General features: G+C 41.8%; 2 protein-coding genes across 2 annotated transcripts in view; both read right to left on the minus strand.

Annotated features, from left to right (window-relative positions):
- LOC311041150 (solute carrier family 22 member 6) overlaps nucleotides 1-6241 on the minus strand; it is a 30530-nt gene extending 24289 nt beyond the window's left edge. The window contains exons 1-2 of the mRNA XM_084051663.1: nucleotides 5480-6241; nucleotides 1953-2035 (exon numbers count right to left, since the gene is read on the minus strand). Coding sequence (XP_083907789.1) covers nucleotides 1953-2035; nucleotides 5480-5716 — 320 coding nt within the window. The 5' untranslated portion in view covers nucleotides 5717-6241. The remainder of the gene's footprint in view (nucleotides 1-1952; nucleotides 2036-5479) is intronic.
- A 5897-nt stretch (nucleotides 6242-12138) lies between these two features.
- LOC311041054 (required for drug-induced death protein 1-like) lies at nucleotides 12139-15885 on the minus strand (the record flags this gene model as incomplete). Its single annotated transcript, XM_084051492.1, has 3 exons — nucleotides 15734-15885; nucleotides 13833-13991; nucleotides 12139-12279 (listed from the first exon to the last, which is right to left on the minus strand). The coding sequence occupies exons 1-3, from the start codon at nucleotides 15800-15802 to the stop codon at nucleotides 12139-12141; spliced, it is 369 nt and encodes a 122-aa protein (XP_083907618.1). The 5' UTR covers nucleotides 15803-15885.
- Between the last annotated feature and the right edge of the window lie 599 nt (nucleotides 15886-16484).

The raw sequence follows: 16484 nt of genomic DNA on the forward strand, positions 1-16484 counted from the left end.
CATTTGTGGAATGAGCAACACAGCCAAACATGTGGGTAGCGCCTACAAAAATGCCAAAATCCCCCAATACGCTTTGTTGGTAATCACTCTCGTTTTGAGCGACCTGCCAGCACACACCTGCTGAGAGGTGTGTGACTGGCACCTGAGCATGGGTTTGTTGAGTTTGTGTTCCAAGCAGTAACACTGCCCCCATGGAAAGATGCCACGCTTGTCCCTTCAGGATAAGGCCCGTGCAACAGGGCAAGTGAAGCTGGTGTTCTGTTATGCAGAGTGACAGCATTATGTGGTGTCAGCCCTGGTACCGGCATTTACACACTTAGGACCAAGTTCTGTGAGACTGGTGAAGTGAAAGGAAGACAGTCAAAGTTGCAGTAGCCATGCTCAGGCGCCAGGCACACACCTGCCTGCAAATGGTACCAGGGCTGACATCAAATAATGCGTAATCTGCATAACGGAACACCAGCTTCCACTTGCCCTTGGCCTATTGCCCCATGGGTCTTATCCCGAAGGGACAAACGTGGCATCTTTCCATGGGGGCAGTGTTGCTGCTTGGAGCATCAACACACACTCAACAAAGTTGCAACACCCATGCTCAGATGTCAGTCACACAACTGTGTGCCAGTCACACACCTGTGACTGGCACACACACACCTCTCAGCTGGTGAGTGCTGGCAGGTCGCTCAAAACTAGAGCGATTATCAACAGAAGCATATTAGGGGATTTTGGCATTTTCTTTTGGATCTGTTTAGCTGTGTTACTCATTCCACGAATGCATGATCCTTACAAGTTATAACTCGTTGTAAAGGTGACTAATCAACGATAAAAATGATATAAAACGCAATACCAATTGGTATTATTAAATGGGAGAAATAATCAACCGAAGTTAAGTCTTCGAACCTTGTGTGGGCAGTTTATCTATCTATAAATTCCAGGAACCTGTGTGTGTGTGTCTATCTGTCTGTCTGTCTGTCTCTCTGTTATGGAAGATATCTGAGAAGTAAACATGTAATATGAACTGAAGTAATGTACTAATCCTAATCCTCTCTTACACAACAGCTGAGGAATGCTGTCACACTTTGATCTGTAAACACCTGAAGTTTCCTGTTGCCATGCGTTGTTGTCACAATAACAGAAAGGTGTTCAAATGAGTTGGGTTTATGACTATGTGTAAGCACCCATTGGGGTCGGTAGATCAATATCTTCCCTAGCTGCTGCTGTTTGAGCTAACACCTCACCTTGTGTGTGGGCAGGCTACTTAAGTTCAGGGTCAGTTTGACATGAGCTGAGTCAGGCCGGGTTTCCGTTGCATGGTCCATGACACGTGAGTTTTGCGTCCTCACTCCAGTAAAATGGCTCATATTTTGAAATCTGAATTCTTGTCTTGCCTCATTTTGTATCTATGTTTTCGAGTATACCCCATTCTGCATTGACACTGTCTGTCTGTCTGTCTGTCTGTCTGTCTGTCTGTCTGTCTGTTCCGGCGACCAAATGACTTAGTTCAAACTTAGCGTGTGTCTGGAAAAATCAGGTGATGGTTTGGTGGCACGTGACAATTTGGTCGGACCTGTGATGGGACGGGGGGGGGACGGGGGGGGACACATCAGCTGACTGGCCAACCCAAACCATCGGCTTTACGGATTGGCTGAGCTTTTGCATTTACTGATAGCGTGCACAACTCCAGTCTTTTACAGGGCAAGGCCGCACCTGCCCTGAGTTACACGCCTCTGCTTAATGACTGTGGGCGTGTCCCTCTATGATGAGTGGCATTCCTCTCCCAAAAGGATAAATAACTGTTGTACCGCCAAAATATGATGCTTTTATTCACCACGGTAAAATAAAAAGTCCCAAACTCCCAAGACGGTGATTTCGTGATTTTCGTGTGTGTGTGTGTGTGTGTGTGTGTGTGTGTGTGTGTGTGTGTGTGTGTGTGTGTGTGTGTGCATGCGTGTTACCTGTCAGATATAGTTCCGGTGAACAGCGACCCCAGCAGCAGACCGGTCATGTAGAGAGTCTGACCGTAAGACAACCAGTGGCACTGCGCGCACACACACACACACACACACACACACACACACACACACACACACACACACACACACACACACACACACACACACACACACACACACACACACACACACACACACACACACACACACACACACACACAGGCTTAACGTGTCATGTCAGCCTTGGTGTGTGAGCTTAGAGTCTAAGGTGTTAGTCTGTCATTGATCTGTAAGGCTTTAGATGAGTGACAGACTGACACACATACAGTAGGACGATGAACCATGAGCGCACAGACACGGCTCCATCATCCATGTTAATGAGTGTAGTCGCTCAGCACAGACTCTCCGCTCGCGCACGTTGTTTTTCACCCACTGTGAGCTAGGGGGTAAAAAAGCTGGTCCGTGTGTGTGTGTGTGTGTGTGTGTTCCCTTAGAAATGCATTGTACACAGCAGTGTTGATTTTGTCAGTACATTTTGAGTTAGTTTTAGTCATAGTCTTTTGAAATGTTAGTTTCAAATTTGTCTAGTTTTAGTCGACTAAATATCATAAGAATATAGTCGACTAAATCTACAGTTGATTTAGTCGACTAAAATGTATGTTGGCGGTGCCTTGATGGCGTTGCGACGAGCTTGCCCAGATAGCAAAAAGTGATTGTGTTTTTGTCAGGCTGAAGAGTAGAATCAACATTGATGTCAGACATAGAAAATAACATTGAAAGTGCTCGCTATGATCAACATGGAAAGAACATTGCATTTTCAATCAATCCTGACAATGAATCAACCTTGATTCAACTATGATATGATCAACATTGAAAGAATGTAGAATTGCATCAACATTGATTCAACTATATATATACATTGCATTATACATTGAAACAATGTTATTATTAAAGGACCATTTCAACACTTGTTCAACCTTCCTCTGTATGTTTTTAATATGCCTCATTAATAATGCAATTTCCTATAGTTTGTATAGTTTCAATGTACAGATCTTTTTTGTTTTTTGATATTGCACTGTTATGACTGATGCTAGGTTCTTTGTTGACCTATGATCCTGTTACTGAGGCACTACACTGTCTCTATGCATTTGATGTGCGTGTTTACCTTGTTTATTGTAAATCACGCTGGATTAAGAGCATCTGCTAAATGCTTAAATTGTAAATTATAAATTTTAGGTCTGTTTTGCAAACCATACATTATGGTACTGCACAGGCTTATGAAACCTATTTTTTCACTTTATGGGAGAAAACTGAAGACAAAAGATAAAAAAGAGAAGTATGACTAAGTTACAGAAGTGGTACATTTTATCACCAACTTCATGTCATGGTGGACTGGAAACAAAAGTCAGCCTGGGAATACGAATTACAGCGGCCCTCATATTTGTGATTAAAGAAATCATAATAATGATAAGTAGTGAAAGCTCATCTGTCAATCAAATAAATACAATCAAATAAATACAAACTAAAGGGCCCCAGCATGATAATCTATAGGGCAAGACCCCTATGGTCTTCTTTACAAACCAGTATTGTACTGCACATGGCTTATGAAACTATCTCATATTTTGACACTACTTTTTTTTTTTTTTTACGTTATGGGAGGAAACTGATACAAAAAGATAAAATAAGAGAGAAGTGAGCAGTTACAGAAGTGGTCAATTTCATCATCAACTTTATGTTGAAATGCGTGGACCAGTAAATCATATTTCACACTAGATACAGTATACTGTAAATGGTGCTAAATAGCAGAAGTGCTTCTCTGAGGCGTGCAATGCTCGAATCCAGGTTGTGTTAGAATTAGAATGTCGGAATTATAGGGGGGGGGGCGATATCAGCACTACACGTTGAAACCCTGTCATTTAATTGTTTGACATTTCAACATTGAAAAACCATCATCTATACTAAATTGATTCAACAACATTTTTTCAAATGTTGGTATCTGGTAATTAAACTTTGAATCAACATATATTTAAGGGTATACAAAAAGTAGTCGACCAACATTTTTCGTCATAGTTTTATAGTCGACAAAATCGACACCGGATAGGATGACCAAATGTTTTTTTTAGTGTGTTCTGTGAGTAAGCCTGCTCTGTAAACAGTCACACCTATAGCATGTAAAACATGCACAAACTAATCTACATGAAGTGACAGTAGTTTGGACTCTTAACCCATTGAGACCTGAAGCCGATTCTACAAATGTCTCCTAAATACCAACAGTATTCTGAAAAACGTATGTTTCTACATCAGTGGTGCTCAATCTTTTTCATGTGAAGGACCCCCAAAATTATATGTATTTGGCCGCGGACCCCCATCAAAATATTTTGTTCCAGGGACCCCCCCAGAAGCAAGGATTTGAGTTAAAAATGTTTGCTTTAAAAATATATATATTCAAAGATTTGCACACATTTTCACGATTTTTCAAAAATAGCAGATCTACAAGCTCGTAGCGCGGCACTCGGTGCCGCGCTATGAGCTTGTAGATCTGCTATTTTTGAATAGCCCAAAGTGTAAAATAATGCTTTTTTAGCTCAAATCTAAAAAATGACAAAGTTCCAGGTCTTAATAATGGGTTAACCTCTTAAACCCTGTACTGTGTGCTTACTGCCATGAATAACCCATATACAAGCTCACTGTCAATGACAATAGGAGACTGGCAAACAGACTGGCACACAGACTGGCACACACAGACTAGTAGGCACACAGTAGAGCCGATCTACAAGCTCACAACGCATTGTGAGCTTGTAGATCGGCTGTACTGAATTTGCAGCTCAACAAAAGCTAATTTCACGATAACTTAAAATCTCTGCGATACGATTATTATTGTGAGCGTATTTTATCAGGACAAATGATAATATCGATTATCATTTAGTGACTGTATAAATACAACATGACACATAAAGAAGGTAAACAACAACACCAGTGTTTTAGTCCTATTTTAGTCTTCTGAAATGGTTTGGTCTTAGTCTAGACATTTGAAAATAGCAGATCTACAAGCTCACAAGCGTTGACACGTTGTGAGCTTGTAGATCTGCTATTTTCAAATAATGTAGTACTTTTACTTGTGGTAATTTAAGTACATTTTGATACCAATGCTTTTGTACTTTTTATTCAAGTAAATTTTGAATTCCGGACTTTTACTTATTAAAATATTTGATTTGATTATTATTATGATTATAATTAGTATTAGTATTATTATTATACTTATTATAAGAATAACAATAATAATACTTATTATTATAATTATAATTAGTATTAGTATTAGTATTATACTTATTATAATAACAATAATAATAATTATTATTATTATAATTAGTATTAATATTAGTATTAGTATCATTATAATTATTATTATTATAATTAAAGGTAAACAACATACACATGGTGGTAAACTCTTACGTCATGTAGAGAGTTATAATTAGTATTATTAAAGGTAAACATCATCACCATGGTAACACATGGTGGTAAACTCTTACGTCATGTAGAGAGTGGTCGCTGCCGTTCAGACGCAGCGTGGTGTCGTTCCCGGTCACACCGAGCAGGGCCAGGGAGCTGCTGCTGCTGCTGCTGCTGTTGTCCCGGTGGTCCGCGGACGGTGGGGGTCCGCACGGACTCCTGCTGGCCGCGAAGCCGTCCAGGAAGAACAGGAAGGAGTTGAAGAAGAAGATGAGGGACAGGCGCCAGAACACGGCGACCTGCAACGGAGCCATCATCGCGCTGCGCACGTCGGACGGTGGAGACGTTCTGGAGAGCCTAGAAAAGTGTCCGTGGCCCTGCGCTCAGTGCGCTGCGCTGCTCCTTTATAATGGCTTTTAATCTAAAGGTTACAGAACACCGCGACCTGCAACGGAGCCATGCTGCTGCGTCTGTCTGTCTGTCTGTCTGTCTGTCTGTCTGTCTGTGTCTGTCTGTCTGTCTGTCTGTCTGTCTGTGTCTGTGTCTGTGTCTGTCTGTGTGTCTGTGTGTCTGTCTGTCTGTCTGTCTGTCTGTCTGTCTGTGTGTCTGTCTGTCTGTCTGTCTGTCTGTCTGTGTCTGTCTGTCTGTCTCTCTACAACATAAACAAACACATCATGTAATGTCTCTCTCTCTCTCTCTCTCTCTCTCTCTCTCTCTCAGAAGTTGACTGAAGTTGCAGGAATCCCTCCTCTCCCCTTGTACACGCACACACACTGACGCACACGCGCGCTGAGCACGCACACGTATGGAATTTCTCTCACACATTCACCAGCAATTTAACCTCTCTCTCTCTCTCTCTCTCCTCCCACCCACCCACCCTCTCTCTCTCTCTCTCTCTCTCTCTCTCTCTCTCTCTCTCACACACACACACACACACACACACACACACACACACACACACACACACACACACAGAGGAATGTCTACGTTCAGTGAATGTACAGGACAGGTTAACATACAGAACTGCCCCTCTCTCCCCCTGTGTGTGTGTGTGTGTGTGTGTGTGTGTGTGTGTGTGTGTGTGTGTGTGTGTGTGTGTGTGTGTGTGTGTGTGTGTGTGCACGTGGGTGCATGAGAGAGAGAGTCAAAATCTGATACAGCTCGACAGGTGACTGTGATTATGACCGGTCACGCACGCACGCACACACACACACACACACACACACACACACACACACACACACACACACACACACACACACACACACACACACACACACACACACACACACACACACACACACACACACACACACACACACAGTGACTTGGACTAGCACCCGTTTCCATTCCATGTGGCAGACACCCAAGACAGAGAGAAAGCTGTCACGTGTGTGTGTGTGTGTGTGTGTGTGTGTGTGTGTGTGTGTGTGTGTGTGTGTGTGTGTGTGTGTGTGTGTGTGTGTGTGTGTGTGTGTGTGTGTGTGTGTGTGTGTGTGTGTGCGGTAGGTTTAGTTTCAGCTTGCCTCTAACAGATAACAGAACAAACATTAACTGACACTGTGACTCCTAGAGAGAGAGAGAGAGGTAGGGAGAGAGAGAGAGAGAGAGAGAGAGAGGGAGGTAGGGAGAGAGAGAGGGAGAGAGAGAGAGAGAGAGAGAGAGAGAGAGAGAGAGAGGGGGGGGCATAAAGAGAGGGGCGAGAGAGATAAAGGGGAAGAGAAGGAGAGAGAGAGGGAGAGAGTATATAGTTCACCCCCAAAACGATTTTTTTCTATGGATTAGTCACCCCATTCCTAAGGCAATAATTTGATTTGTCAGCGGTTCCGGTATAGGAGACACTTAAGCCAAATTCTAATACCCAAAATCTGGGCCACTCGCTCACTCACACCTCGGTCACTCCAAGATGGAGTGGTGTAACGGTGAAATTGGTGACCTGCCTAAATATGTGACCATCTTGGGGACTTCACATAACTTACATGGAGGTCTTTAAATAGGTGGCCTAAATAATACCGCTATAGGTTGAACTATGCCAGTAAACAAAGACGCAATGATTTACGTTGGGACACTGACGTTGTCTACACGAGATGGTCACATATTTCGGCAGGTCACCAATTTAACCATAACACCGCCATGCTGGAGTGACCGAGTGTGAGTGAGCGAGTGGCCGAGGTTTTGGGTATTATAGGCCTATTGGAATTCAGCTATATAGAGTCTCCTTTGTGTCTCCTACCGGAACCGCTGCCTACCGGTCCGCTGGTCATAAAATGATTGTCTTAGAATTCTTTTTGGGGGTGAACTATCCCTTTAACCACGTGAACCCTGTGTCTCTGTGTCATAACAGCATGTGAACATCATCACGTTGTGACACGCCGTGAGATTATAGATCTGAGAGGTTTGGTGCAGAGCAGTGGTTCCCAAACGGGGATACGGGCCCCCAGGGGGTCCCCAGATTATTTGGGGGGGGGGGGGGGGGATGATTAGCAAAAAACATAATGTGCAACTATTGTTTCCTCACTCAACAGTAAACACACCAACATACAGTATAAGTGTACACAGGGTATCTGTGCATTTATAAAGTTACAATTTAATGACTTTTAAGGCCTTTTTAATACCAAATTCGCCAAATTGTCAAATATTACGTAAGACAGAGGCAAACATTGTGAAAATAGCAGATCTACAAGCTCACTGTAGATCTGCTATTTTCACAATATGTACCTGTGGAACTGAGTCAAACTAAATGTAATGCCTACAATTCCTACAATTCCAAGTGCTTGTCAAGGTGGTTCAAATATGATTATTTTAGGGGGTCCCCAGTTGAAATATGATTGTTTGTAGGTTTGGGAACCCTTGGTGTAGAGTAAGTAAGTAAGTAAACTAAATACATTTGATGTATTATTATAGCACTTCTCCCGGAGAGATCTCACAGTGTTTAAAAAAACCAACAAAACAAAAACAGAACAGAACATAGTAGAAGGTATTAAAACAAATAAGAAATAGACTGTAAAAAAAAATAATCTAAAAGATACAAACCTTTTGATGCCAATACTTTTGTACTTTTACTCATGTGAATTTTGAATTCTGGACTTTTACTTGTAACAGAGTATTCTTATATCGCAGTATTGATACTTTTACTCAAGTACAGAATTTAAGTACGTTTCCCACCACTGCCATTTGACCACTTCGGCCCCGACCCCAAAATGAGTTTGACACCCCTGATGTAAACGTTGTATTTAGAATGCCTCACAGCATGGAGGCCCGACACAAACTCCTGTTGCTGTCATTATTGTCTAGTCAGCAGCTGTTTGTTGTCCCTATATGAACTATTCTACACGTCTCCTATTCTTAACTGTTAGGGGCCATTTGTAATGTGATGCCCAGCGGACCGGTTGGCAGCTCTTCCGGTAGGAGACACAAAGGAGACTCTTTGTGTCTCCTACAGGTCCGCTGGTCATCACATTATTGTCTTAGGAATGAGATAAAAACAAAAAATAAATCCATGCATTCAAGTCTCCATGGGGAGACTGGTCGATAGGGGGGAAAAAGGCATTTTGGGGGTGAGGTTTGCAAAGATTAAAGATTTGCACAGATTTTCAAGTAAAAAAAAGGATAATAGCAGATCTACAAGCTCATAACGCGGCACGAAGTGACGCGCTATGAGCTTGTAGATCTGCTATCTTTTAATATCCCAAAGTATAAAATAATGCTTTTTTAGTTTGGGTTTCCTGCGAACTCTGTTACGTTCTTAAAAAGAATGAAGGGCTCATGTTTTATTAAAAGAATGAATAACTTTTATTCTCTTAAAAGCACCAAACTCATGTAATTATGCAATAAAATACAGCATTACAACATTTTACAGTTACAATATTATTACAAACAAATTGCATGAATGAATACATTAAAACAAATTATTTGTGATTTGATGAGATGAGCTTATAGACAAAAACAGATCAGTTATATCTGTGTCTCTCAGACCTTTTCATGTCAAGGACCCCAGATTGATTATGCATTTGCTGCGGACCCTCAACTTGAAAAATATTTAGTGCTGGTTATTCATTACTTAACAGGAGATTTGTCAACATCTTGTCGACAGTTTTCCAAAAATAGCAGATCTACAAACTTGCAGATCTCGTAGAGCTTGTAGATCTGCAATTTTCGAAATGGTGAAAAAAAAGAAAAAAGTTTACTAAATTGTTCCTTATTTAGACCCCCTGCAATCCCCTCGAGGGTCCCTGGGGGTCCCTGGGGGTCACTGACTCTGTCATAATGCTGTTATTAATTTCAGTACGGCCTCTCGCATTACATTAAATTATCCTCTCTCTCTCTCTCTCTCTCTCTCTCTCTCTCTCTCTCTCTCTCTCTCTCTCTCTCTCTCTCTCTCTCTCTCTCTCTCTCTCTCTCTCTCTCTCTCTCTCTCTCTCTCTCTCTCTCTCTCTCTCTCTCTCTCTCTCTCTCTCTCCTCTCTCCCTTCTCTCTCTCTCTCTCTCTCTCTCTCTCTACAACATAAAACAACACAAAATGAACTTAAGAAAAAAGCAAACAAATTGTCTGTCCCATTCACCGGCTTCAGATGCTGTTAATGCACTGAATCTGACATTAGCAACTTTAATCAGACTATTGATTGGTCTACGTAGGTGAGATACTGACCTCCCCCTTTCCCGGTCTAAAGAGGGTTAAACGTGGCTAGGTCAGCATCTCACCTACGTAGACCAATCAATAGTCTGATTAAAGGTGATAATGTACCATTCAGTGCATTGGCAGCATCCCAAATGGTCTGGTTAGCGTTGGGGTCTAATCACCACCCTGTCGGGGTTCATTTCTCAACAATGACCCCAATGAGGGAATGATCCCTCATTGATTATTATATCCCTTAGCATAACAGACCATAGAATGCCATAAATGACTAGTATTCAAAAATAACCATAATAAACAGCCTTACAGTGGAGGTATACCTCTACAGTACAACATGTTATAATAACATGTTAACAATGTTAATATTCACTCCTAGAAGAGAATAGAGTACAGAAGTCCTGACGTCACTGGTTCATCCCCTGGGTCGTAAAGTAATGTCTCTATGGAGAATAACATTGGGTCATCTTAGAATCGTCTCGTATAAGAATTGTGGTCCAAAAATAAACAATCTGTCTCGGCGATATTGTCAGGGAGGAGGTTCTGTATCGTTTATGATAGTCAGTCACTTATATTTGATACAGTCTGTTTCTGGAGAAAATTTAACTCATTTGGCGGAAGTAACATTATCGTTTTCTCACTGTCGATGCTTCATATCCATAAGAGTCAAACCACCGGGGTCATTTGTTTATTTTTGAACACAGTTCTTATTCGACGCGATATTAAAGACGTGCGTGCGAGATCAGCTGCTTATAGTGACATAACATAACTCAGTCAAAGGTCAAGTCAGTAAATATCACTAGGTGTGAGTTGTAAGTGTGTTTATGTAAGTTAATGAGTTAAAGGGACAGTTCACCCCCAAATGGATCAGTCTTGACTGAATTCATGGATATTTATTCGTTTTTGTCTCATTCCTAAGACAATAATTTGATGCCCGGCAGCGGTTCCGGTAGGAGACACAAAGACTCTCCTTTGTGGCCCCCACCTTCACTTAATGCGGCCCGCAGGTTAATATCAGAATAGTGATATATAATTGATTTCAGCTGTTATGATTCCTAACAGGCAAACATGACCCGCTTTAATTACTTCAGTCTATATTAGTACTGTAGATAATGACAGGGATTTCAATTATATTGCCTTTTTTATGTGTATATTTAAGTTCATAAAGTTAATATAAATATAACTAAACGCATTTGAAATTAAATACAAATGTTACCTTTCAGGATTCTAATTAAAAAATAAAAATAAAAAGTCTGGACCCCAATTCAAAAATAGCAAAAATTGCTGATCAACAATCTCAAAACGCGCCGCACTGCGGCGCGTTTTGAGCTTGTAGATCTGCAATTTTTTGCTACTTTTGTGTGAGATAGAATGTCTGCCCAACAGTATTTGTAATGAGTCCCTCTGGAGTGAGTGTGAGTGAAATATAGTGGCCCTCTCCATCATCAAAGTTGCATCACCCTAGCCATAGAAAGAAAGTCATTTTGGGGGTGAACTATCCCTTTAATGGGTCATTATGAGTGTTGTTGGGGGCGGCAGTGGGTCAGGGGTAGAGCGGCCAGATGGATGCCGTGAGGTTCCCAGTTCGATCCCGGGCTCCCCCAGAAGAGTTAGTGTAGAAGTGTCCTTGAGCAAGACGCTGAACCCCTAACTGCTCCTGATGAGCAGGTTGGTGCCTTGCATGAGAAAAACATTTTTTTTTTTTTTTTTCAGTTTACAGCAGGGGTCTTCAACAGGGGGTCCGGGCCCCCTAGGGGGTCCTCAGAGTTACTACAGGGGGTCCGCCAAATCTTTATGTGATTATGATTTTTCTTTTTACCATAACCACTCGAAACCTAGCATCCCTTTTCTGAGGAGAACTTAAGCCAAAAATAGCCGATCTACAAGCCCGCAACGCCTCGCGCTGCGAGGCGTTGTGGGCTTGTAGATCGGCTATTTTTGGCAAAGAGGTATAGGTGTAGAGGGAAAAAAAGAGTGGACCAAGTAAAACAAAAAAAAGTATAATTTATTTGAGCACCTGCCCCTCAAAATGTCTGTGCACGCCACTGAGCACTTTGGCTAAAAAGCTCTATATAAACTATATAAATGCACCATTTACCATGTTGTCCCATCATGCTTTGCTGCCGGTGGCGGTCTGCACGCCGATGACCACGGCGGTGGCGGCGGAGACGGGCGAAGCGTAGGCTCCCGCCATGCTGTGTAACCCGGCAACCAGACAGCGCCAGCTGAAGCGCAGCGCCTTGCCCACGTTCTGCAAGACACGAAGCACAGTACTCACATTTATTTACTTCAGTAAAAGTATCAATACGGTATCTTTGAATATATATATATATATATATATATATATATATATATGTACATTTCTAACTCAAATCTTTGCTTCTGGGGGTCCCTGGAACAAGATATATTCAGATGGGGGTCCGCAGCCAAACACATATCATTTTGGGTGGTCCTTGACATGAAGAGAGAGAGAGAGAGAGAGAGAGAGAGAGAGAGAGAGAGAGTTTCTGTGTGTGTGTGTGTGTGTGTGTGTGTGTGTGTGTGTGTGTGTGTGTGTGTGTGTGTGTGTGTGTGTGTGTGTGTGTGTGTGTGTGTGTGTGTGTGTGTGTGTGTGTGTGTGTGTTCCAGAGGATTACTGGAGATTAGCTCAGTGAGAGAGAACTCGTTTAACCTTTGAACCCTCCAACACTTCAATCTGTTTTCTTCTTCTAGTGTCTACTTATAGAGCAGTGGGTCCTGAATCACTCTCATGTCAAGGACCCCCACATTAACATGTATTTGGCCCGTGGACCCCCACATTAACATGTATTTGGCCCGTGGACCCCCACATTAACATGTATTTGGCCCGTGGACCCCCACATTAACATGTATTTGGCCCGTGGACCCCCACGTTAACATGTATTTGGCCCGTGGACCCCCACGTTAACATGTATTTGGCCCGTGGACCCCTACATTAACATGTATTTGGCCCGTGGACCCCTACATTAACATGTATTTGGCCCGTGGACCCCTACATTAACATGTATTTGGCCGAGGACCCCCATCTGAAAATGTGTCGTGCCAGAGACGCCCCTAAAGAGAAGATTTGTTTCAATTCAGTCCAAATTGTTCACAATTGTGCTAGATTTTTTTAAACAATTCAAAAATAGCCAATCTACAACTACAAGCTCACGATGCGTTGTGAGCTTGTAGATCTGCTATTTTTGAAGAGCCAAATCGATCTTAAAATGACAGAGATGCGTTCCCGGTCTTAATGGGTTAAAGGACCACTTCAGACATTTTCAACCTGATCTTCATATGACTGGTCCTCACTGATAGTCACCTACAGTCACGATACTCCATGCCAAATGTCCTACCTGTATAAACTATGATATAATGAAACACACATTAACCACTTCAGCCCTATATATTATACCTATAGGCTATTTGAAAATAGCAGATCTACAAGCTCACAACGCGTCGCATCGCGACGCGTTGTGAGCTTGTAGATCTGCTATTTTCAAATATTTAGTACTTTTACTTTTGGTACCTTAAGTACATTTTGATGCCAATACTTTTGTACTTTTACTCAAGTCAATTTTTTATTCTGGACTTTTACAGAGTATTTTTATATTGCAGTATTGATACTTTTACTTAAGTAAAGAATTTGAGTACTTTTTCCACGACTGCATGGAACCAAATGGACCGTTACATTTGTAGCCTAACACACTCTCTGAGTTATAAGTGTTTCAACACATTGAAACACTGAGGAATGTAACACAGCGTGGGCTGAGCAGATTAAAAACTCTCACTCTCCTCCAATACCTTCCGATACTTCTTGTATTTCTCCTTCTTCCTCCTCTCCTTCTCCTCCTTCCTTCTCCTCCTCTCCTCGGCGGTCTCCTCTCCTCTGTCCTCGTCCAGCTCCTCGATGAGGGGCTCGTACTTGTCGGGGAGGATGGCGAAGTACACCTCCTTGGAACTCTACGGGAAGCAGAGTCACATTTACGTTACATTTGTGGACAATCACAATCTGTTGGAAATATTTCATTTTTGATGTGTTGTCATGAATAAACGTAATGTTGACATGGCTCACTGACTATAACTCAGAACAAAAAGGGAAGCACGCACATCTCCATAAAAATGTGCAGGTGCTGGACTCAAAAATACACACCATAGAAAGAAGAGGAAGTCCGCACACTGTTGACGCTCCAGCGACCACAATTTTATTTATATTTATCTTCATATACTTATATTTATCTTCATCAGGTATACCTGATGAAGACCCGAAGGGGTCGAAACGTTGTATGGTGTGAGCCTTAAATATATATAAGATTGTGGTCGCTGGAGCGTCAACAGTGTGCGGACTCACTGACTATATACAAACATGGCACTTCATTTAAAAAAAGGTTGCAGAGCCCTGCTTTAAAGGATGGCAGTAGAAATAGCAGAATGAGAATTTTCCCACGTTTGTTAAAATTTGTTTAAACCCATTAAGACCGGGAACGCATCTGTGTGTCATTTTAAGATTTATTTGGCTATACAAAAATAGCAGATATCCCTCTAAGACCCAGCGATGCTTTTTGGCAACAAGTATATTTTATAAAGAAAGGAGTTTAAATAATTAGTTTTTCTGTTATTTTTTCATTTTTTCACCTCTAAATCCTCATTGGGTTCTATTGTTTAGTCTTACAATGCCATTGGCCAGGATATTTGCATATAAATACCCCCCATAGAGCCAGGAATCATCACAACTTGAAAACAATCCGGGTCTTAGAGGGATATATACAAGCTCATGAGCTTGTATATCTGAAATGTTTTGGAAAAATCGTGAAAAATCATGGGTCTTGAATATATATATATATGTTTTTAAATTAACATTTGTAACTCAAATCTTTGCTTCTCGGTTCTACAAATGTCTTCTAAATCCTTACAGTTTATTATTTTTAAACGTATGTTGCTATAATATCAGTGGTTCTCAAAAATGTAATGTATTTGGCCGTGGACCCCCATCTCAAAATATTTTGTTCCAGGGACCCACAGAAGTTGTAACAGAGTTAAAAATATTCGCTTTAAAAATACATATATTCAAAGATTTGCAAAACAAATAGCAGAGTAGCAAAGTCGGGTCCAGGGACCCCCAGGGGTCCTTGACGGGGTTGGGTACCCAGCTAAATGATTGATAGTTAGGAAATAGGAAACAAATGGACCATTATGGGGCTATAACTCTGAGAGTGTACAAATGGAACCAAATGGACCCGTAAAGGGTCCATTTGGTTCCATTTGTACACTCTCAGAGTTATGGTGGTCTGTGGTCTAATGCTGGGGTTCTCAAAGTGGGGTCCGGGGACCCCCAGTGGTCCTTGAGTGGGTTCCAGGGGGAGCATCCCCAGCAAAATTAGTTATTATTCTGTAAATCAAAATCAGGCACAAAATTTATGTTTTTTTCAGGTGGGGAGTCCACGGCCAAATATATGAATTTAAGGGTCCTTGAAATGGAAAAGTTTAAGTTGATTTTTTTTTTAAATGAAAGAAAAACACACACAAAACCCGCTGTACTCAAGTAGTCTTTTCTCTAGATACTTGCTTACTCTTACTCAAGTCATTCTTTTTGGATGACTACTACTGTTACTTCTCCTTCAGACATTATTATTTTAAAGTAACAATACTTTATACTGGAGTACATATAGTTTACTGTTAGGCTAGACTAGAGTACATCTACTCACCTGTGGCTGTGACTCTGTCGTTCCGCTCAGGGACTTCTTCCTGGGTTTCTTGTTTTTCTTCTTGCTCATGGTGGAGGATGTGAGAGACTAAACACTCACTGATAACTAGTACCTTGTAAAAAAAATAAAAACTAACTTGTAAGTAAAGTTTTTTACGTAATTCTTTTCAACTGTCAGTAGTGTGCCAGCGGTGCAGAGTGCAGGAATGTCATATGAACCTTTGGACCGCCTGTCTAAGCTGCCGTGTGTGTGTGTGTGTGTGTGTGTGTGTGTGTGTGTGTGTGTGTGTGTGTGGGGGGGGGGGGGGGGGGGGGGGAGTACGAGGGTGAGGAGGAAGTATGCCAGTGGAAGTACTGAGTAAATATTATTCAATTCACTTCAAACAGACATGAGACACTACACAACATAACAGACAGACAGACAGACAGACAGACAGACAGACAGACAGACAGACAGACAGACAGACAGACAGACAGACAGACAGATGAACAGAAAGAGAGAGACAAATGAACAGACAGACAGACAGACAGACAGACAGACAGACAGACAGACAGACAGACAGACAGACAGACAGACAGGCCTGCAGGCTGTTAGCTCAGACATTATATTAAAACTACAAACTTCACAGAAAGTCAATAAGGCTGGCTTGTAGCTGAAGTAATAACATCACACTGGGAGAGCTACACACGCACACACACACACACACACACACACACACACACACACACACACACACACACACACACACACA

Source organism: Gymnoscopelus microlampas (assembly GCF_963454915.1).
Source record: "Gymnoscopelus microlampas genome assembly, chromosome: 24".
NCBI classification, from domain to species: Eukaryota; Metazoa; Chordata; class Actinopteri; order Myctophiformes; family Myctophidae; genus Gymnoscopelus; species Gymnoscopelus microlampas.